Here is a 23,009-nt window from a genome sequence, read left to right on the forward strand (position 1 = left end):
TAAAGAAATTCATCTGTATATTTAAAATAACCATTATTTATCAAAAGCTTAAATACTTGATTTAAAGAAATCTTTTCTATAAGCATGTAAGTTGCATCTTAATGGATTTAAAATAAAATTGATATTATTTGAATAATTTATCCCAATATGCTCATTTAACATGACTATTTTTTAGGAATAGCAATTTAGGTGTACAACAAAAGCTCCAATTGTTTACAAAAAGGAAGAATCTATGAGCAGTTAATGGGCTCTTACCATAGCAACACATTTCATGTCAATAACCTTTAAGGGTGGTCCAGGAGCACTATGGATCTCAAGATGATACCAGATTCGCAAATTGTTAATAGCATTATCTGAAAAAAAAAAAAAAACATGGCACATTTTAATATGTGCATTTTAGAACACCATATTTTACATATTTTTTGAGAAACATAAATAGATACCATTTTCAAATTCTTTCTGATGGACTCACTTGTCAAGAGCTGAGGGGAAGGTGAAAAGTCGATTTCAACACAGTTTGTGAGCAGTTAGAGAAGCCCCAGGCTGGATGGCCATGAGAATGGGCTATGAAAGCTTCCTGCCTCATGTGTGCTCCCATAAACTCACTGAGTTCTTCACAAAAATAAGAATGTTTTACTTTTAAGGACTAATATTCCAAAAGAAATAACTAACCCTTTGCCCCCTAATTCCCAAAGCATTCACATAATATACATAGACATATCTAAATATGGTATTATAATATACAAAGGTACATTTCTAGTACCATGAAAATCTAGCCTAAGGGGAAAAAATGAGGAAGATTTCATGAAATGTCTGGTTTCTTGGGAGTGTTAAACAGGATCCTAGCAATTTAGCTCAAAGAAAGCTGAAATGGGGTATGGATGGTTTAAAAAAAATAACAAAAGAGAGGAGGAGGAAGAGAAGGGGGAAACGAAAGGGGAGGGGAAGTGGAGGGGGGAAGGGAAAAGGAAAAAGAACTAGAAAAAAGAAATAACAGGCCCAAGGTGGAGCCACTTCCCTCCGGGAGAGTAAACTAAGACTTAATTGCAGTTTCAACCTCTCCCAGTAACGGACTTTTCACAATTTTCTGGTCAGCGCTAGTGAGCCAGCCAGGCTCCTCTGTCCATGGGATTCTCCAGGCAAGAATACTGGAGTGGGTTGCCATGCCCTCCTCCAGGGGATCTTCCCAAGCCAGGGATCAAACCCAGGTCTCCCACACTGCAGGTGGATTCTTAACCATCTGAGCTACCAGGGAAGCCCACTAGCAAGGCAGTCTTGCCTGAAACAATCCTTTCTTTTCTTCTGCTAATTAGCTCCCCTGTCCATGCCCTCCCCCTCCACATCTCTATCAAACTTGAGAGCAGCTTTCTATTTGCTACATGGGATGCCGTCTGATTAATTAACAAATGAATAAAATCAATCATATCCTCAAATTTACTCAGCTGAATTTTGTTTTTTAACAGGACTAACCGATGAGAGAGTGATGGTTACATCTGGGTACCCTATATATATTAATACAGGTCTTTCTACTGCCAGTGATGTCCAAACACCTCCAAATCCTGAAACCAAAACCCTGGTCTGCCACAAGAGCCCTGTGTAGCAGGGTTTGTACTGGCATCAAACCCAGGCTCTTTCTATTAGTTCTCAACTGTTCAGCTTCTCACTTTGATATTCTTTATGCTTCAATGCTGAGCTAGATTACAGTTTAAGAGAACCTCCAGTTTCAGTTAACTGTTTGCATATCATATCTGTATTGTCAAGTTGTAAATATTCCAAGAACTGCAATGTTCGATTAACTTAGGTAAATCGCTAAGTCTCTTTGGGTCTCAATTTCCTCATCTGTGAAATAAGGGGCCAAGATTTGTGCAGTTCTCAGTCTCTTTCTTCTGAAAAACTGTTTCATTTTGCATTGCATTGCAATGCATTGCACTGTATTATATTGAATGTATTGAACTCTATTGCATGGCTCAAATAATTGGCTCAGTAAATCCAAAATCTGCAGGTTAGGCCAGCAGACTGTTGACCCAGGGAAGAGTTGGAGTTCAAGTCCAAAGGGTAGAATTCCTTTTTAACTCTGTGGAAGTCAGTCTTTGTGCTATGAAGACCTTCAACTGGTTAGGTAAGGCCCACCCACATTGTGGAGGGAAATCTTTTTTGAAAGTATAAAGATGTAAATACAATTCTCATCCAAAATCACCTTTATAGAAACATCCAGAACACCGTTTAACCTAATATCTGGGCACCATGACCCAGCCAAGTTGACATATAAAATTAACTATCATGGGGATGAGAACACCTACTATTTGTAATTACTTTGACTATCATATAAGATAGTATTGTGATGAAGCTAATTTAACTTCTACAGAACTAAAAACATACAATGAATATGAATTTTTTAGTGACAGTGAGATTAGGGATAATTTATTAATGAACTGAATAACAAAAATAGTAATTATTAAACACTGTTTACAGGCTTTAAACATATTAAAACTTTTCTAACTATAAAATTAACAACATTCACTATAGCAATTTAAGAAATTACTGAAACACTTTAGAAAATAAAAATTATTTATAATCCCATGACCAAGAGTATTTATTTTTTGTATAAAATTTCAAGTTTAATATATCAATAAAGACATATATAGGCATATATATATATAATATATATACATTGTATATAATTAATAAATCCATACATATGTGTGCCTTTGTATATACACAGTTGATAACATTCAGAGAATACTCACTATTAAATTTAAGTTTAATACTAGTCATTAGGGAAATGCAAATTAAAACCACAATGAGATATCACACCTGTTAGAATGACCACAATCAAAGAGACAAGAGATAACAAATGCTTTTGTGGATGTGGAGAAAAGGGAACACTTCTGCACTGCTGGTGGGATTGTAAATTGGTATAGCCACTAGGCAAAATAGTACAGAGGATCCTTATAAGATTAAAAACAGAATTGCCATATGGTCCAGCAATTTCACTTCTGGGAATACATCCAAAGAAAATGAAAATATGATCAAAAAGATATCTGTACCTTCATGTTCATAGCAATATTATTTATAATAGCCAACACATGGAAACAACCTAAGTATCGTTGATGAATGAATGGATAAAGAAGTTGTAATGTTCAGTGGAATCTTACTCAGCCATAAAGAACAAGGAAACCCTACCATTTGTGACAACAAGGACAGACTATGAAGGCATTATGATAAGTGAAATAAGTCAGGTAAAGAAGAAAAAATACTCATGATTTCAGTTATGTGTGTAGTCTAAAATAAACAACCAAAACAATAACAAAAAACCCAAACTCATAGCAAAAGAAATCAGACTTGTGGTTACCAGAGGCAGAAGGCGGGAGTAGGGAGAAATGAAGGATGGTGGTCAAAAGACATAAACTTGCAGTTATAAAATAATTAAGTACTAGGGAGGTCATGTACAGCATGATGACTACAATTAACACTGCTGTATGATATACAGAAAAGCTAAGAGAGTAAATTCTAAGAGTTTTCTTCAAAAGGAGAAAATTGCTTTTCATTTTATCTTTTTATTCTTTTTATTGTATCTATATGAGAAGATGGATGTTAGCGGAACATACTGTGGTAATCATTTCACAAGACGTGTAAATCAAACCATCAAGCTGTATGGCCTTAAACTTCTACAGTGATGTATGACAATTATTTTTCAACAAAAATGGGAAAAAATTATATGCAGATGATATCTATTCAAAAACACTTTAAATCAAATTAAAAATTAAGTTTTAATTATTTAACATAATAAATCATATGGGAAACATTCTTATATTAAAATATCTGTGCATATCATTGATTATTTTATTTTAAAAGTCTAAGCTGTCTGATGACAGGTTGCAAAATAGATTAAGAACCAGGAAAAATATATGTACAGTTATCCCCAATTCTTCAGACAGGCCTTTCCATATTCCTACTCAAACAGAATTAACCTTTCCATCCCCTGTAATAACTATGGTCTTTTTCTTACTGATTGCTCAGCAGTACATTTCTTTTCAATTAGAGAAGTTTCAGTTATGCAAAATGAGTAAGTTCTGGAGATATAATGTACAACAAGGTAATTATAGTTAACAGGGTAGTGTGTATACTCTAAATTTGCTAGAAGGTAGATCTTGTGTGTGTGTGTGTGTGTATACAGGCTTGTTAATTGTGACACATGTACTATTTTGGTGGGGTATGTTAATGATGGGGGAGACAATCCACGTGTGAGGGCAGGATGTATATGGGAAAACTCTGAATCTTCCTCTCAGTTTTGCTGTGAACCTAAAATTTATCTAAATATTAGATATTTCTAAAATATGCCACTCAGATTTGATAGGTTATTATACTGAGTATAGATCACTTTAAATTGTACGCATATTTTGACAGTATTCAGTTAGAAGGTAGATTGCGTCTTTACCTTCTTCTGCAAAAAAGTGGTAACTATGTTCTTCCCTGGTGGCTCAGATGGTAAAGCGTCTGCCTACAATGCGGGAGACCCGGGATGGGAAGATCTCCTGGAGAAGGAAATGGCAACCCGCTCCAGTATTTGTACCTGGAAAATCCCATGGATGGAGGAGCCTGGTAGGCTACAGTCCATATCTATTGCAAAGGGTTGCAAAGACTTGGACACGACTGAGCGACTTCACTTCACTTCATGTGAGATGATAAATATGTTAATTGGGATGATTCTGGTGAATATTTCACAATGTATATGTATATCAAATCTATTTGTCCACTTTAAATATGCACAATTTTTAATAGCCAGCTATACTCCAGTAAAGCTGGGACAAAGAAGAAATGAAAACAATTAGATAAGAATTTTTTAGGCTTCCAAATAGGGAAATAGGAAAAATAATGGTAACATCCAGTTTTAATGAGGGTCAGGTTGAAAGAGACAATCTTATACATTATAATGGAAATTTGAATTGATAAAAATTGGAAGAGTGCTTTAACATGTTTAAAATGTTTAAGAATTGTTTTTCCCTTTGATCCAATGATTTCATTTTAAGATATTTTTTGAAATAAAATAATTGATGATATGCACAAATACTTTAATATAAGAATGTTTCTTATATAATTTATGTTGAATAATTGAAACTTAATTTAAAAAATTTTAAATAGCCCACACAGTCACAAGTAAATGTAATTTCCTAACATGACTCCCCCAGAATCCCCCACAACAGACTTTGATAAACACTCTCCCTTGGGCATCCCTTAGATAGGACCTCCAAGATACAAACAAGATACAAGAAAACCTTGATAAATTTTGGAATCAATTCTCACTTCCTATCTGCTCTCTTCTTGCCTGGAGAATTCCTTGGACAGAGAAGCCTGGTGTGCTATAGACCATGGGATCACAAAGAGTCAGACACAGCTGAGTGACTAACACTATCTACTCTCTCAAGAGAAGCATCTAATGCTAGTTTCTGAAATGTTTTCCATCTTTAGGGGTATTTCTCTATCCCCATCACCACCCTAAAAAACACTGTTCTCTTCACTTCAAACCCAGTTAACTGTTGCAGTGGCCTAGCTCTTCTCTTTCTAAACTGTTTTGAATGAGTGCCTGGATATCCCTTTTAATCCATGTATTCTGTGATGGTTAATTTTATATATCAACTGGGCTGGACTATGGTGTCCAGTTGTTTGATTACACACCAGTCTAAATGTTGGTAGGAAGATACATGAACACTTTAATCAGTAGACTTCGAGTAAAGCAGAATACTCTGCTTATGTGAGTGTGCCAACTCCAATCAGTTGGAGGCCGTAAGAGCAAAGACTGAAGTGACCTGAAAGAGAAGCAATTCTTAGCCAAGCCTGAAACATGGGAACCCTCTCAGAGCTTGTAGCCTGCCTGGTCTTTCCTGAGCAATTTGTGGACTCAAGACTGCAACAGCAACTTTTACTAATTTTCCACCCTGCTTCCCCGGTGGCTCAGTGGTAAAGAATCCACTTACAATGTAGGAGATGTAAGAGACATGGGTTCAATCCCTGGGTCGGGAAGATCCCCTAGAGGAGGGCATGGCCACCCATTCCAGTATTTTTGCCAGGAAAATCCCATGGACAGTGGAGCCTGGTGGGCTACAGTCCATGGGGTCACAAAGAGTCGGACAGGACTGAAGCAACTTAGCACGCAAGGATGTGCTTGCCCTATAGATTTTAGACTTGCCAGTCTCCTTAGTTATGTTAGCCAATTCCTTTAAATGTCTCTCTCTATAAAGATATAGATTATTATATTTAACTATACTATATTGGATTGCATGTTATATTATATTATATTATATTAGTGTCTCTTTCTTTGAAGAATCCTGATTAAACACAAACTCATTTAATAAAGATTTCTATTTTGGTATGCCTCTGGTAGAACTTTGCCCTTGTCAACCCACTTTTCTCTATTTCCCTCTTCCATCCCTGCTACTCACCCATAAGAGAACTCATTCACCCAGTCTCTCAGAAACCTGCCCTGTCTATTCCAACTCTTCATAAACCCATTTTCCTTCGAATTTCTACTGAAAAGATATGATGTTTAACAACATTCAAAGGAAGCTTTATAATATGGGAAGGGGAAACAATAGCATTTACTTTCTTTTGCATATGAGGAAGACTGCTATCATTTCCTATATTTAAAAAAGGAACACATTACATTGTTAAAATAATATATTCATTAACATTTTATCAGAATTTGACTGAAATTTTGTGTTCAGTAACAAAAATATGTGTAAAGTTCTTCACTTATGAAACAGTAGGCAGCCTTCAAGCTGAAGTATTATAATCTACTCATTTTAATGGTAGTACAAATCCAGAAATTAACATGTTGTTAATCCTGAAATAATACAATCCTTACAGATATATGAAATACACATTTGTATATGTATTTTGAGTGTAAAGTAGCTACTGACTTATAAATGGATGATGATCATGAAACTCTCCATAATAATAAATTTACCCGGTTTTTCCTCATCAAACTTGTCAGATAGTTCTGATAATGATTTCTTATAGAAGGGTATTTGATCTCTATCTTGTTCTTCATCTGAGTCATCCTGAGAATCACCATCATGCTTGCTTTTAACAGAAAATGAAATTGTACCTGCAACACATAGATGCAAGATGTCAGATTAACCAGGGTTTAGTTTTCAAAACTAACAATTAGACAGAACTTAATAGAAAGTTCAAGGAAATATTTTAAATATCCATTAAAATGGTAATTTTTAAACAGCTTTCTCATAGTAATTAAGGAAATGTAGTAAATAATAGAACTGCATCAGCCTTCAGAAAATATATTGGTCTTGAGTGAGTGTTCTTACATATTTTCTAAAGTCATTTGTAACGCTCATTTATTACCTCATTAAAATGTTTATTTTGCTTAATACAATATCCTAAGCATGAACCTTCCTTTAAGCATTTCATATGCAAAGTACTAAATTTTGTTCAAAAAACATAGTGTCAAAAATTCACACTCTTTACCTGAAAATTTTCTTATAATAAAATTGACTTATAAAAGACTGGTATTAACTTTTAAACTGAACCTAATATATAAGGAAATAATTCAGAAATTGACCCTGATATCTTAACACCAGCTTGCTATATTCATATTTTTTTATTCATCTTTAGAGAGGATGATTCAAATATTCTTTTCCCTTCAATTTCCCACACTTCTATCTCCCTCCTCATTCCTTGCTGATCATCTTATTTCTATTTCACTAAGAAAATGCACACTTTCTGGAAAGAATTTCTTCACAATCCCACCCCCACACTGACAAACCCTTCCACAATGGTGACCTTATCCTCTGGCTTTCCTCTAGTAAGAATGACTGATACACTCCTATCTGGACAGCTCCTGGCTATGTGTACTAGATTCCATCTACTCTGGTCTACCCCAGGATCTGGCTGCTGTAATCACCCCTACTCTCGTCTACATCTTCAGTTCTCCCTCTTTGAAACATTCTGTAATAACATCCAATTTCCAAAAAGCCTTCTCTCCATCTAGTGCATGTGTGTGTGTAAATGTATGCACTTTTTAATATTTATTTTCATATACACTCCCTGGAGGAGGGCATGGCAACCCACTTCAGTATTCTTGCCTGGAGAATCCCATGGACAGAGGAGCCTGGCGGGCTACAGTACACGGGGTCTCAAAGAGTTGGACATGACTGAAGTGACTTAGCACACATGCATGTGTACATACACACACATACATACATACATACAAGCTCTAATATCATGTTAGGCTCAGCACTAGAATCTGGATGAAATGCACTATATAAATCACAAAAATGATTCAAGGCATAAAATAAATACATTTTTTTTAAGAAAAAATCAAAGCAATATCTTGGCACTGCTCTAAGCAAGTTTAGTAAGTGTCTTCTTTCAAATTGGCAAAGAATAAAACATTGTCATGGTACTTAAACCTTTAGAAAGAATTAAAGATAAAGCAAATAAGAGATAAAGCTATAATTTAATATTTAAAGCTAAAATAACATGTATCAAAATTATAGATAATCCATAGGAATATAATTTCAAAAATTGTATGTCCCCCAAAACAAGTCCAATAATTAAAAATAAAAAATGCTTTACTCTTTCAGATTGATAATTTTTAAAACCTTTGATAATATCAATTATTGCTAAGTGTTGAGTAACAACCCCTGTCTCAGATACTATTGGTAAGTGTAAAAATTGGTACTACATATTTTGGCGGGTAATTTTGCAACAGTCACCAAATTGTTGTACAGTCCCTTTGATATGTAAGTTTAGTTTTTATCCTCTAAATAGCTTATATCTTAAATATTATCCCCATCAGAAAACTAGCAGAGTTATTTACAAAGATGCTGTTGCAATGTTATCTGTAATTACAAAAAATGAGGAACTCAATTTCCATCTATGCATGACTAGTTACATGAATTAAGATAAACATTTATTTGGATGATTGTTCATCTAATCAAAAGAAAAAAATCTATGAAATCTGAATTGAAAACACATCCATGATACTCTGAGTGAAAGCAGCCATTTACAGAGCTTTATGTCTCATATGACCTGCTATGTGTGGTGGGTCTGTATGCGTGTATTTGTGTTTAAAAGATATATATGGATATGAATTGGTATTTGAACAGATATTTATTTTCTCACAGTTCTGGAGGCTACATGTTTGAAATCCAGGTACTGGCAGGGTTGGTTCCTTCCAGAGATTCTGAGGAGGGTCTGTTCCATGACCCCCTCCTAGTTTCTGCTGTTTACCAGCAATTCTTGGCATTCCTCGGTTTGTAGATGTATCATTCCAGTCCTCCTTAATCTTTGCATGGTGTTCTCTCCTGTACCTACTTGTGTCTACTTTCCTCTTCTTATAAGGACAGCAGTCATATTGGGTCAGGGCTCACCCGAATTCAGCATGACTTCATATTAATTTGATTATATCTTCAAAGACCCTATTCTAAATAGGATCACTTTAACAGGTATCTGTGGTTAAAACACTAGGTCCTTGGGCAAGCAGTTCTGACGGTACAGACAGAACATAATATGGGGACATACCTCTGAAGATAGACAAGCATGTCTCCTTGTAGGAGTGTTCCCAGATCATGGCTAAGAGTAGTTGGAGCTGAGTCACAGGGTCATTTGAGGATCTTCAGGTGAACCAAAGTTGGAGGGCCTGCCACAGGGGCACAGGGAGGCATGTCTCCCAGAGGGTCCCCAGGTAGGTAGCTGCTGCTGCTAAGTCGCTTCAGTTGTGTCCGACTCTGTGCGACCCCATAGACGGCAGCCCCTCCACTGTCCCTGGGATTCTCCAGGCAAGAACACTGGAGTGGGTTGCCATTTCCTTCTCCAATGCATGAAAGTGAAAAGTGAAAGTGAAGTCGCTCAGTCGTGTCTGACTCTTCACGACGCCATGGACTGCAGCCTACCAGGCTCCTCCATCCATGGGATTTTCCAGGCAAGGGTACTGGAGTGGGGTGCCATTGCCTTCTCCAGAAGTGGCGGCTAAGAGGGACTGAAGCTGTGTCATGGACCACTGCAGGGTCCACACATGGGACTGAATTCTGTGGGCCTGTTATACAGGGCAGGGGCAGGTATGACTCCTGCTAAATTCCTTGGCAGATAGTGCTAATGGCAGGACCAAAGTCAAATGGGACTGTAACAATCCACAGGGGTGTTTTCTGGTCTGTAGCCAGGATCACAGGTGGCAAGACTGTCATCTGAGCATAAGCCTGCCTTTTCAAAATGGTCTTCCTTGGTTTTGGACTCCACCAGAGTTTCATGGTCTCCTACCTGGATCCCACAATGACACTTTTGTCCTTGGAAGGCTTTCAAATGATTGTGCTGAAGAGGGAAACAATTGGTGGATCTTCTACTCTGCCATCTTGCTGATATCATTCCTATCTTATTATTTTCAATTCCCTTGTTTTGAAATTTCACAAAGGCACGTAAGTTACAAGTTAAACTTCATGTCCTATTATAAACATGGCTTTCTTATTTTACATAGGAGCTTGGTATATGCTCACAAACAGATTGTGGAAAGACAGGGTATATAGTAGAAAGAACATCAGGCTTTTGATAGAATATGGATTCAAACTCTTGACTCTACTACTGCAAATTTAGCCCTGAACATGTCACTTGCCTCGTTTGTAAAATGGTGCTAGTTGTTTTGGGAATTAAATGACTACATAGTTTATGCTTATGTAGACTTACTATGTGCCAGGCATTGTTCCAGGGATTTACAAAAGCTGACAACTTTTTCCAAAACATACCTATGAAATAAGTCCTATTATTACCCCCATTTTAAAGAAGTGAAACTGTGACACAACAAAGTTCAGTAGCTTGCTCAAGGTCAATCAGCATTTAATAACACAGCTGGAATTTGAACATGAGCATTGTGATGTAAAGTCCACACTTTTTTAAATTAATAGATTTTTTTAAAGAGTTTAATGTTTACAAAAAATGAGTGTAAAGTACAGATAGTGCCCATATACCTTTGGTAGTTTCCCCATTATAAACATCCTACATTAGGTGGTACATTACGTATAAGTGATGAGCTGATAATAATATATCATTATTAACTAACGTTCATAGCTGACATTCTGGTTCATTCTTTGTGTTGTACATCCTATGACTTTGACAAATGTATAATTTCATCTACCTGAAAGTGAAAGTCGCTCAGTCATGTCCAACTCTTTGTGATCCCATGGACTATACAGTCCATGGAATTCTCTAGGCCAGAATAATGGAGTGCGTAGCCTTTTCCTTCTCCAGGGGATCTTTCTAAGCCAGGGATTGAACCCAGGTCTCCCACATTGCAGGCCGATTCTTTACCAGCTGAACCACAAGGGAAGCCCTTCATCTATCTACCGTTATAGTATCAGAGAATAGTTTCATATCCCCCCAACAAATCCCCTGTATCCCACTCATTCATCCCTCTCCCCCAAACTCTCCTTTCCAGAACTGGAAACCACTGGTCTTTTCAGAATGTTGTATAGATGGCCTTTTCAGATTGTCTTCTTTCATTAAGCAACATACATTTAAGCTTTGTTTAGTCTTTTCGTCATTTGTTTTTATTACTGAAAAAATATCCAGTTGTATGGATATACCACTATGTATCCATTCACCTGCTGTAGGACACCAGGGCTGCCTCCACATTTTGGTAATCATGAATAAAGTTGTTATAAACATCCATGTGTAAATTTTTGTGTGTGGACATAAAGTATGAACTCATTTGGGTAAATACAAAACGAGCTGATGATTGCTGGATTATGTTATGAGTATGTTTTGTTTTGTAAAGGACTGTTAAATTGTCTTCTAAAGCACCTGTACCACTGTACCATTTTGTATTCTCACCATTAATGAGTCAGAACTGTTCTACATCTTTACTAGCATTTGGTATTGTCAGGGCTTCTGGATTTAGCCATCCTAATAGGTATGTAGTGTTATCTCATTGTTGTTTTAATTTGTAGTTCCCTAAAAAGACATATGATGTTGGAAACCATTCCATATGCTTATTTCCTATCAGAATATTTTCTTTGGTGAGGCGTCTCTCCAGATTTTTTGACAGTTTTTAAAATTGGGTTATTTTACTGCTCTTATTAGTATTTTAAACTGTATTTTGGAAACAATTCACTTATTAGATATCAAAAAATGTACAAGAAACAAAAAGGCACTATACATTAATAAAAGGTTCAGTTAACTAAAAAACCAGTAAACAAACAAAAATGAGCTTATATATACAGAGTACAGATTGGTGGTTGCCAGAGGCAAAGGGTGGGGGTGGGGTTCGTGAAAAGGGTGAAGGGAGTCAAAAGGTACAAATTTCTTGTTATAAGATAAGTCATGGGAATGTAATGTACAGCATGATGACTACAGCTAATAATACTGTATTGCATATTAGAAAGTTGCTAAGAGAGTAATTCTTAGAAGTTCTTAATACAAGAAAAAAATTCTAAGTGTGCACTGATTGATATTTAGATTTAATGTGATCATTCTGCAATAGTAACAATTATTAAATAAAAAAGGTTCAATTTAGCAATATTAGATTAAAACCTATAGACCTATACACACCTAAAAACAGAGGCCCAAAATAAATGAAGAAAAAATGGATAAAACCAGAAGGAGAAATAGATAATCCTACAATAATAGCTAGAGACCTCAATATCCCACATTCATTAATGGATAGAACAACTAGACAGAGACAAATATGGAAACAGAGGATGTGAATAAAACTATAAAACAACTAAACCTAACTGACTACATAGAACGTCCCACAAAACAGCAGCAGAAGACACATTCTTCTCAAATGAATAAGGAACAATGTTTAGGGTAGATCACATGTGAAACCACGAAGTGAATCTTAATAAATTTTAAAATACTGAAATTGCACAAAGCATTTTTCCTCATCACAATGGAATGAAATTATAAATAACAGAAGAAGGAAGTATATAAATTTAGAAATTAAACAACATACTCAATATTTCAAAGAAGAAATCACAATAATAATTAGAAAATATCTTGAGAAAATTGAAAAAGAAAACATAGCATATAAAACAAAGGATGCAATAAGAGCAGTGCTGAGGGCAATGTATAGCAGTAAATGATTTCATTAAAAAAAGAATAATCTCAAATCAACAACCTAACTGTACACTATATGAACTACAAAAAGAAGAGCAAATTAAACCCAAAATTAGCTAAGAAAAAAAAATTTTAGAATGGAGGGAAATAATATACAGAACAGAAAAATAAAGGAAACAAAAAAACCCCCAAAAGTTTGTTCTTTGAAAAAATCAACAGAAGTGGTAGATTATTAGCTAGATGGACTAGGAAAAAAGAGTGAGGACTCAAATGAATAAAATCGGAAATAAAGTAGGACATTACTATTATTTTTACCAAAATAGAAAGCATTACATATGCATATATATGAGAATATTATAAACAACTATGTGCCAAAAATTGGATAAACTTAAATGAAATGGATAATTTCCTAAAACACTCACTGATGTATGAATAATAGAAAACTTGAATAGACACAAAATTAGGAAGAAAATTAAATCAGTAATCAAAAACTCCCTGCAGAGAAAAGCCCAGCACAAGATGGCTTCACTGTTTAATTCTACCAAACATTTAAAGAAGAATTAGCATTTCCAAAATAGTGAGGAGGAGGGAAAAATTTCTAACTCATTCTAAGAGGTCGGCATTGCCATGATACAAAAACTAGACAGAGACAGTACAAGAAAACTAAAATTTAATATCCCAATGAACATTGATTCAAAAATTTTCAATAAAATACTAGAAAATCAGCAGCATATCAAAAGAATTTTATATCAGAATCAAATGAGACTCATTTCAGGAATGAATGAATGAAGGGTAAATTTATATACACCAGCAATGAACAATTAGAAAAGAAAACTAATATAACAATTCAGTTAGATAAAACCATTATTTGGATAAACTTACATATGTTAATATGTGTACTGAATAATAAGGGAACCTAATCACTACTTCGGACTTTCCTGGTGGCTCAGACAGTAAAGCGTGTGTCTAGAATGCAGGAGACGTGGGTTTGATTCCTGGGTCGGGAAGATTCCCTAGAGAAGGAAATGGCAACCCACTCCAGTACTCTCACCTAGAAAATCCCATGGAGGGAGGAGCCTGGTGCAGGCTACTGTCCATGGGGTCGCAAAGAGTTGGACACGACTGAGCGACTTCACTTTCACTTTTCACTAATCACTACTTCAAATACTATGAAATAATTTCAAGAATTAAAAGTACACTTCCTCTATTCTTTCTCATTTCAGTTATTTATATACTTGACACATTTTTTCTTCCTCTAACATACCCATTTAAACATTATTATATTTTTATTACCCTACAGCAGATAGAAATTTGACAACTGTTTGAAAAACAGCTCAAAAGTCCTATATGAGTGTAAGACCATATGTTATATACCAAAATGAGAAATTACACATTCATCTAAAAAAACAGAAATGGATGAAGAGAACTGTAAGAGAAATTAAAGGTCTATTTAGTAGCTTATGTTTTAATTGAAATAACATTTTAAAAATGTATCTTGGAATTACACCACTGATTTATATACATTTTCTCCAGTGAAAAACTTTTTCAGTGGCAATATAAGTTTTATTTCTAAACAATCACATTTTTAAATGGCATTTTATTTTCAGTTATTAATTAACTATGGTAGAAGAGATATGTGGTCAACTTCTTATAAACTTTTATTACGAAGAATAACTATTGACTCAGCAACATGACTGGTAGTAATGAACCTTCAAACAAAATGCAGTAAATAATTACAAGAAGAATATGTATTTCAAATGACAATGATATTTTGCCACAATATATATGTACATGTGATTAATTCATTCCCTGTATTCCTCTTTTCTGGCAAAAGCCAACTAATTCAATATGGAACAAAAATAAAACCTTGATTATTGGTGCTTGAGTTTATCAGAGTGATAGGAAAATTATTAGACTACTTTGGAAAAACTATAGGTGTAACAGAAATAATAGTAGTGAACAAAAGCAACTCTCTAAAATACAACATCGTTCATTTAATGGAGATTTTCAGTTTGAATGAGTGTTACAAAAGTTCTAATAGGAATCATAATTATAGCTATTAAGTTTTTTAATAGCACAAACTTGTATTTTGAGAAATGGATTATTTGTCCTTTGTAAACAGTCTAAATGTTTGAATAGTAAGTAAAACAAATCCCCTAGTATATGTCATTTTTAAAAATTAGGAATTAATTTTTTCTAATTTCATACTCTCTTGTAAAATGTAAATATCAAACTCAAATTTATAGACTGAGGAATGTAATTTCACATTAATTTCTTTTGAAAATAATGAAAAAATAATTACTGAATGATTATTCTGCATTAGGCAAGTGCAAAATGCTTCACATTCATTACCTATTTAACCACTTTCATAAATATATGAGTTAATTACTCACTGAATTTATTTTAAAGCTGAGCAACTGAGGGTATAGAGAAGATTGGGTAACTTACTCCAGGTCATAGAGTTAGTAAGTGACAAAGGCACATATATTTACCTAACATAGAATATGGGATATGGCACATTAAACCATGTGCAAATATCATGGAATAAATGGGCATTTGATCAGAAAAACAGAAAAATCACTCACATACCTCGAAAATACTTATTCTGACCTAACGTGATAACTCTCAGATACTGCTCATACACTTGGTTCCCTCATCCTTCCTGCTCCTTCCAGTGGACCTTTACCACTCCCTGTCATGAATGAGGAGAACTGTTATGGAAAAATCACTGTATGGTCTGAATTTTATCCACTTGAGAATTTCTTGGAGGCACATTAACTGTCATGAAGTTTTTTTCATAAGTATTTGTTCTATGCACATTATACTATATATGATCAAATTAATCTTAATTGCTGTTTCTCAAATATCACTGTTATTTAGTTGCTATGTTGTATCCAACTCTTGTAACCCTATGGACTGTAGCCCACCAGGCTCCTCTGTCCATGGGATTTCCCAGGCAAGAATACTGGAGTGGGTCTCTAACGTCATCAGTCAGTTCAGTTCAGTTCAGTCCCTCACTTGTGTCCGACTCTTTGTGACCCCATGAACTGCAGCACACCAGGCCTCCCTGTCCATCACCAACTCCCGGAGTTTACTCAGACTCATGTCCATTGAGTCAGTGATGCCATCCAGCCATCTCATCCTCTGTCGTCCCCTTCTCCTCCTGCCCCCAATCCCTCCCAGCATCAGGGTCTTTTCCAATGAGTCAACTCTTCACATCAGGTGGCCAAAGTACTGGAGTTTCAGCTTCAGCGTCAGTCCTTCCAATGAACACCCAGGACTGATCTCCTTTAGGATGGACTGGTTGGATCTCCTTGCAGTCCAAGGGACTCTCAAGAGTCTTCTCCAACACCACAGTTCAAAAGCATCAATTCTTCGGCGCTCAGCTTTCTTCACCGTCTGACTCTCACATCCATACATGACCACTGGAAAAACCATCTAACATCATGAATGAAATGAAATCTGCTCAGTCGTGTCTGACTCTTTGCGACCCCATGGACTGTAGCCTACCAGGCTCCTCCCTCCATGGGATTCTCCAGGCAAGAATACTGGAATGGGTTGCTATTTCCTTCTCCAGGGGATCTTCCCAACTCAGGGATCGAACCCAGGTCTCCTGCACTGCAGGCAGACGCTTTAACCTCTGAGCCACCAGGGAGATACTACCCTTTAAAATTTGAGTAAGGAGACTAAAGATGAAAGCCTAAGGAATTCTCTACTCACCCTCTTCCTCCTTCTCTGTCATTTTTTCCTTTCTTTGTTTTATCCTTATTTCTGATTCACTTTCTTTTATTTCTCCTTAGGGAGCCAAGAGGCAAGGTGGAAAAACAAAATCATGTGGCTGATGAAGAACAGAGATAAAGAAACCCAGGGCTGCAGCCGCACTGCCATAAGAACTCTTGTCTCCCACTCTTTCTAAGCTCTTAATTTACACCTATGACAGTTAAGCTCCAGATGGTAGTCTTATAGGCTCCACTTCTTTGTGCATGGAATTATACTGTTTGCTCTTTCCATAATACATTTTGACATGAGTATATCAAGAAACTAAAGACAACAGGAAAGGATTATAAAGGATTATCAAAATCTACAGAATTCAGATTTCTGCTGTAGAGAATGGTGGATTATATTTTAACTTTGGCAAGAACCTATGATTTCATTACTGAAGCAAGCAGTGATAGTCTAGATTGCAATTAAAACCACATGCTTCTTCCTGAATGTAAAAGAAGAAAAAAAAAACTGATAGATTATATTTCATTAAAATTAAAAACTTCTATAATCACTTCATAAAATATATGTATATCAAATTGTCACATTTTACATCTTAAGAACATACAATTTTAATTTGTCAATCAAACCTCAATATAGCTGGGAAAAATAAAAACTTTTGCTATTCTATAGACACTGTTAATCAAATTAAGAGGAAAACTACATATTGGGAGAAAAATTTGTAAAGCATGTATATAATAAAGGGAATATATCTAGAATACACTTCTAAAAAGTCTCAAGATTCAACAATAAGAAAACACAATTCAATAGGGGCATGAACAAAAGACTTGAAAAAGCATTTCAGTGAAGAAGGCATATGGATAACAAGGTGACTCAGATGGTAAAGAATTTGCCTGCAATGCAGGAGATCTGGGTTCAATCCCTGGGACAGGAAGAAACCCTGGAGAAGGGAATGGCAATCCAGTCCAGTATTCTTGCCTGGAAAATTCCATAGACAGAGGAGCCTGGCAGTCTACAGTCCATGGGGTCACAAAGAGTTGGACACAACTGAGTGACTAACACTTTTGCTTTTGTTTTCACGTTTCACAGGGAAGACAAAACAAGCACAAGAAGATATGCTCAAAATTATTTATTATGAAAATATAGATTAAAGCCACACTGTAAAATAGCATTACACACAAGTTAAAATGGAAAATATTGAAATCATTATCCCTATTTTAGTATGTAGACAAAGTGGAACATTTATACACTGCTGGTGGGAATGGAAAAAGGAACAATGTTTTTGAAAAGCTGTCTAGCAGTTTCTTAAAATGTTATAAATTTAGTAACTGTGTTATCCAGTCATTCTATACATAAGTGATTTACCCAAGAGGAATGAAAGTATATGCCCATAGAAAGACATATACATGAATGCTCATATTAGCTTTTCTTGTAATTAGCACAACATGCCAAAACCCAAATATCCATCCATAGGTAAACAGATGAACACACTATGATATATCCATTCTAGGGACTGTTACTCTGCAATAAAAGGAATACACTATTGAAACATACACTGTATAGATGGATCTCAAAATAATTATGATGCACAAATGAAAACATTCAAAAAAGGGTGCACAATGTATGATTTTATACACACACACACACACACACACACAGAGGCAGCACTGTTAAGATGCATATAAAGCGACAGAAAACAGATAAATGGTTGTCCAGGGCAAGGGTGGCATTGGGCAGAAGGAGAGCAGAGGCAAAAAGATTAAAAATGGAAAAAAAAAGATTAAAAATGGACACAAGGAAACTTTAAGGGGTGAAATATATTCACTGTTTGAATTGAATCAATGGATTCATGGGTATATATATATATATTGCTGTGCTGTGCTTAGTCACTCAGTTGCATTCAACTCTTTGTGACCCCATGGACTGTAGCCCACCAGTCTTCTCTGTCCATGGGGATTCTCCAGGCAAGAATACTGGAATGGGTTGCCATGCCCTCCTCCAGGGGATCTTCCCAACCCAGGGATCAAACCCAGGTCTCCCACATTGCAGGCAGATTCTTTACCATCTGAGCCACCAGCAAAGCCCATATGCATACATTGTCTTCTCAAATTGTACTTTGAATATGTACAACTTACTGTATATCAATCATTCTGCAACAAAGGTGTTAAAAATACACCGTGTGTTTCAGATATTATACCCACCACTTCTCAGCAGGATATTGACAGAAACTGAGAACTGTCACCCCAAATTCAAAGTATTGTATAAGCAGGATGTGTTAAATTCACAGCCCCAATGAGTATCTTTCTAGCACTAGGCAATGTCATGTGCAAAGTAATTAATACAGGATAATTAATGAAGGCATCCTATTTAAATAGCTAGAAGACTTTTACATATCTGTCTATCTATCTAACTAAAATCTCTATGTACATCTCCTCTTGTTCCATAAAGTCATGTATATTTCACTGATATCAAATATAAATGCTTGCTCATTTGTATGGATTCACTGCATTGTGAAGGTGGCTTCTTAAGCCTCCATGAAAAGTCCTCATTTACTTTTTATTTTATTTTCACTTTATTTCTGATTAATTCCTGCATGAGATAAAAATGAATTATAGCATTCAAAGTATCCTTAGGCCCCATCCACAGGGTAAAAAGAGAGCAGTCACATTTTATAAAACTGCAAAATGTCAATAGGCAAGTGTTCAACACAATTTGCAAAACTTTTTGTAGTAGTTTCATGTTAAGAAAAAAATATTTAAATACAGATAGCCAACAGGCACATGAAAAAAATGTTCAACATCATTAATTATTAGAGAATTACAAATCAAAACTACAGTGAGGTACCACCTCACACCAATTAGAATGGCCACCATTAAAAAGTCTACAAATAATAAATGCTGGAGAGGGTGTGGAGAAAAGGGAACCCTCCTACTCTGTTGGTGGGAATAAAAGTTGGTACAGTCACTATGAAAAACAGTATGGAGGCTCCTCAAATAACTAGAGTTGCCATACGATCCAGCAATCCCACTCCTGGGCATATATCCAGATAAAACTATAATTCAACAAGATACATGCACCCCAATATTTGTTGCAGCACTATTCACAATAGCCAAAACATGAAAAGAACCTAAAAGCTCACTGACAGATGAATGGATAAAAAATGTTGTGGTATATATACACAATGGAATACTACTCAGCCATAAAAAGAGCAGAACAATGCCATTTGCAGCAACATGGATAGAACTAGAGATTATCATATTAAGTGAAGTAAGTCAGAATGAGAAAGACAAATCCCATATCATATCACTTACATGTGAGTCCAAAGTATGGCACAAATGAACCTATCTATGAAACAGAAACAAACTCACATACATAGAGAACAGACTCATGGTTGCCAGTGGGGAGGTGCGGTGGGGGAAGAATAGAATGGGAATTTGTGGTTAGCAGATATAAGCTCTTACATATGGACTGGATAAACAAGGTTCTATTGCGTAGCACATGGAACTATAGTCAATATTCTATGATAAACCATAATGGAAAATAATATTAAAAAATAATATGTGTATATATATATATCAAGTATACTTCAATAAAAGACAGAAAAAAATTAAAAGACAAAAAATGGTCTTAAAGTTTCGGAATTTCTGAAACTTGAACCCTCTTAATTTCAATAGGTTATGTTTAATTTCTCATATACTAGAAAGCCTCTTTGAAGGATGCTTTGAATGTGAAAATTTTCATATAAATGTATGAATAAATTATTTACAATAAACCCCTCTCTGAGATTCTTCAGTAAAAGTTTAACATGAGAATAGCCCATGACTTGCTAAATCATATTTTCATTCTACTGTAAATAACTCCTTACAAAATACACAAATTCTTTTGCCTAGTAAAGCAGGACATACACATACGTAACACATACACACACAGGAGAAAGGATAAGAGGGAGAGAGGTGGGAAAAAGAGGGAGAAAGTTTTATCTTCTTAATAACAATGACATATATGTGTGTATGTATATGCATATATACTATATATAGGTGTATTAAGTTCAAAATTCAAATAGGAAGTTTTTAACCAGAATATCATGGGGTAGATTCAGTAGCCACGACAGCCTTCTTCTAAGACCAACCTGAACTTACATTCAAGAAAGCATCTACAGCCTGCCTTGCATTCCCAGGGAGAACTATGTCTCTGATACATGATCATCAATTATGAGTGAATGTTATACCAATTAAATGTGGGTTCCCAGGCAAACACTGGAATCTCAGGAGTGTCTTAGTTTGACAGAACAGATGCTGTTTCCAAATTTATGCTTTTCTCCAAGTTTGTAAATCTTCCTTGTACTCATATTTTACTGCACTCCTCTTATTGTACTACTAAGCAATTTTTTAAATATTTCAGAAATAAATTTTGAACTGTATTACTTTTTCCCTTTGATACTAACCGAATACCTGCTGCTACATGTCAGATGTTGGTCTGCAGGCCAGTGTTAGCCTGGCACTCAGAGGACAGAACATCCTATGCAAAGACAGAAAATGCTAAATTTGCCTCCTTCTTTGATCTATTAACATGTACGAATTTATCTCGAGCCAATTATACGAGTAGCCCTTGAGACTAGACTTAATGCTGATTTTGACTTTGGGGTTGGGGCAGGAAGATACATCTAGTGTTCACAAGCCTCACCCAGGTTAATCCCACTCAGGCAGGTAGAGCTTTTATCAACTATCAGAGCAGAGGCTGTCTGGGAAAGCAGAGATAGGGAAAACTAAGAGGAGAGCCCAGAGGACCATGAGTGGATCCAAAGAAACTCAATTCATTCTCTCTGCACTGCCTCAAGGCCCTGTTTTTGCAAACCATTTCCTTCACCTAAAAGAGCATGAAAATGCTTTATGGCAGTTACAACAGCCAGCATTTGTTTTGAAATACCAGTGGCATCTAACTGGTTTTTATGCTCCTATAACTGTATACAGTCTACAACACTGGTGGGAATAAGCCAGCGAGATCCAAATTCTATTTCAGCCAAGCTTTTGATAGAACCGCCTCTGGCATTTTCAATGAGATCAACTAGGAGAGAGTGGAAACAAAAGAAGCCCTAAACCCTCCCATATATCCATATCATGTTAGAGAATTTTCAAAAATGGAGTTAGCATATTAAATAAGGGTGATAAATATTAGTTTAAGACCTACCAGATGAGCACTTTTCATATATCTCCATTTTATGCCCATAACTACCCTGAAAGTTTAAGTATTATCTATATTTTACATGTAAAAAAATCTGATAATCAGAGACGCTAAGTATACTGCCAAGGTTGTCCAACCAGAGAAAGATGTAATTGGAGATTGAAGTCACATGCACCTTTTGAACATGTTCCTTTGTGACCCAGTAACAGTAAGATAAGTGATAGCAAAGTAAAAAATGTGCAATTCTGCCATTGCAATGTGGCAGTTAGCAAGAATACACTGCCCAGACTTTAAATAAAAAATGCAAATTTAAATAGCACTGCTCTTGCTCAGAGTCACATTCTGAATATACACATGACAAGCACATTCTCATCACATACAATATTAGAAATCAAATTTTGAACTGAATTTGTATTTCAAACTGGTAATACATCTCTCTCTAGATAGTGTATTATGTCAGAGAGTAGTGGGGTGCCAGCTATAAAAACTAATCCTATCTTGTTTAAACATAGGCCTAACATAAGAACTTTGTTATGCACACATTAAACACTTTGTTTTGACATTAAGCAGAAGTTCACTGAACAGAAATTTTTAAAAGTCTTTAGCAAAGCTGACTAAAACCTCTTTGCAATCATTTGGAGGAGGCTTTCTTGTGCCAATGTCATAATAGATCTCATTCCAGCATAAGAACTTTCGAATTGCAAATTTGCAAAAATAAATCTTAGCTATAATTCACAGTTGTGTTGAACTGAATAAATACAATCACTTTTCAGCAAGGGAAAAAGCACCTTCAGCTGCCATTGAAAAAAATACAGGGTAATTGTGGGCTACCTCAAAATTATCATTACCTACTTTCTGGAGCAATCAGCCTGTCAAGGGTCACGGATTATAAGAGAGACTAAGACCACTTTATCACGAATGCTCAGGGTAGAGACTAAATTTACTAACATGACTGGAAACCATCTTAAAATGTGGATTCTCAGCATTTAGTTTTCTATTGTAGAATAAAAAAAGAATAGTATTGAACTGTGTCCATGTAGTAT

The 23,009-nt window shown here is 35.6% G+C and overlaps 1 protein-coding gene across 1 annotated transcript in view; it reads right to left on the minus strand.

Moving 5' to 3' along the window:
• Window positions 1-23,009, minus strand: part of LOC133052842 (cilia- and flagella-associated protein 47-like) — a 167,040-nt gene that overhangs the window by 91,218 nt on the left and 52,813 nt on the right. Inside the window, exons 7-8 of the mRNA XM_061137675.1 lie at window positions 6,965-7,105; window positions 256-353 (exon numbers count right to left, since the gene is read on the minus strand). Coding sequence (XP_060993658.1) covers window positions 256-353; window positions 6,965-7,105 — 239 coding nt within the window. The remainder of the gene's footprint in view (window positions 1-255; window positions 354-6,964; window positions 7,106-23,009) is intronic.

Source organism: Dama dama, chromosome X, assembly GCF_033118175.1.
Source record: "Dama dama isolate Ldn47 chromosome X, ASM3311817v1, whole genome shotgun sequence".
NCBI lineage: Eukaryota > Metazoa > Chordata > Mammalia > Artiodactyla > Cervidae > Dama > Dama dama.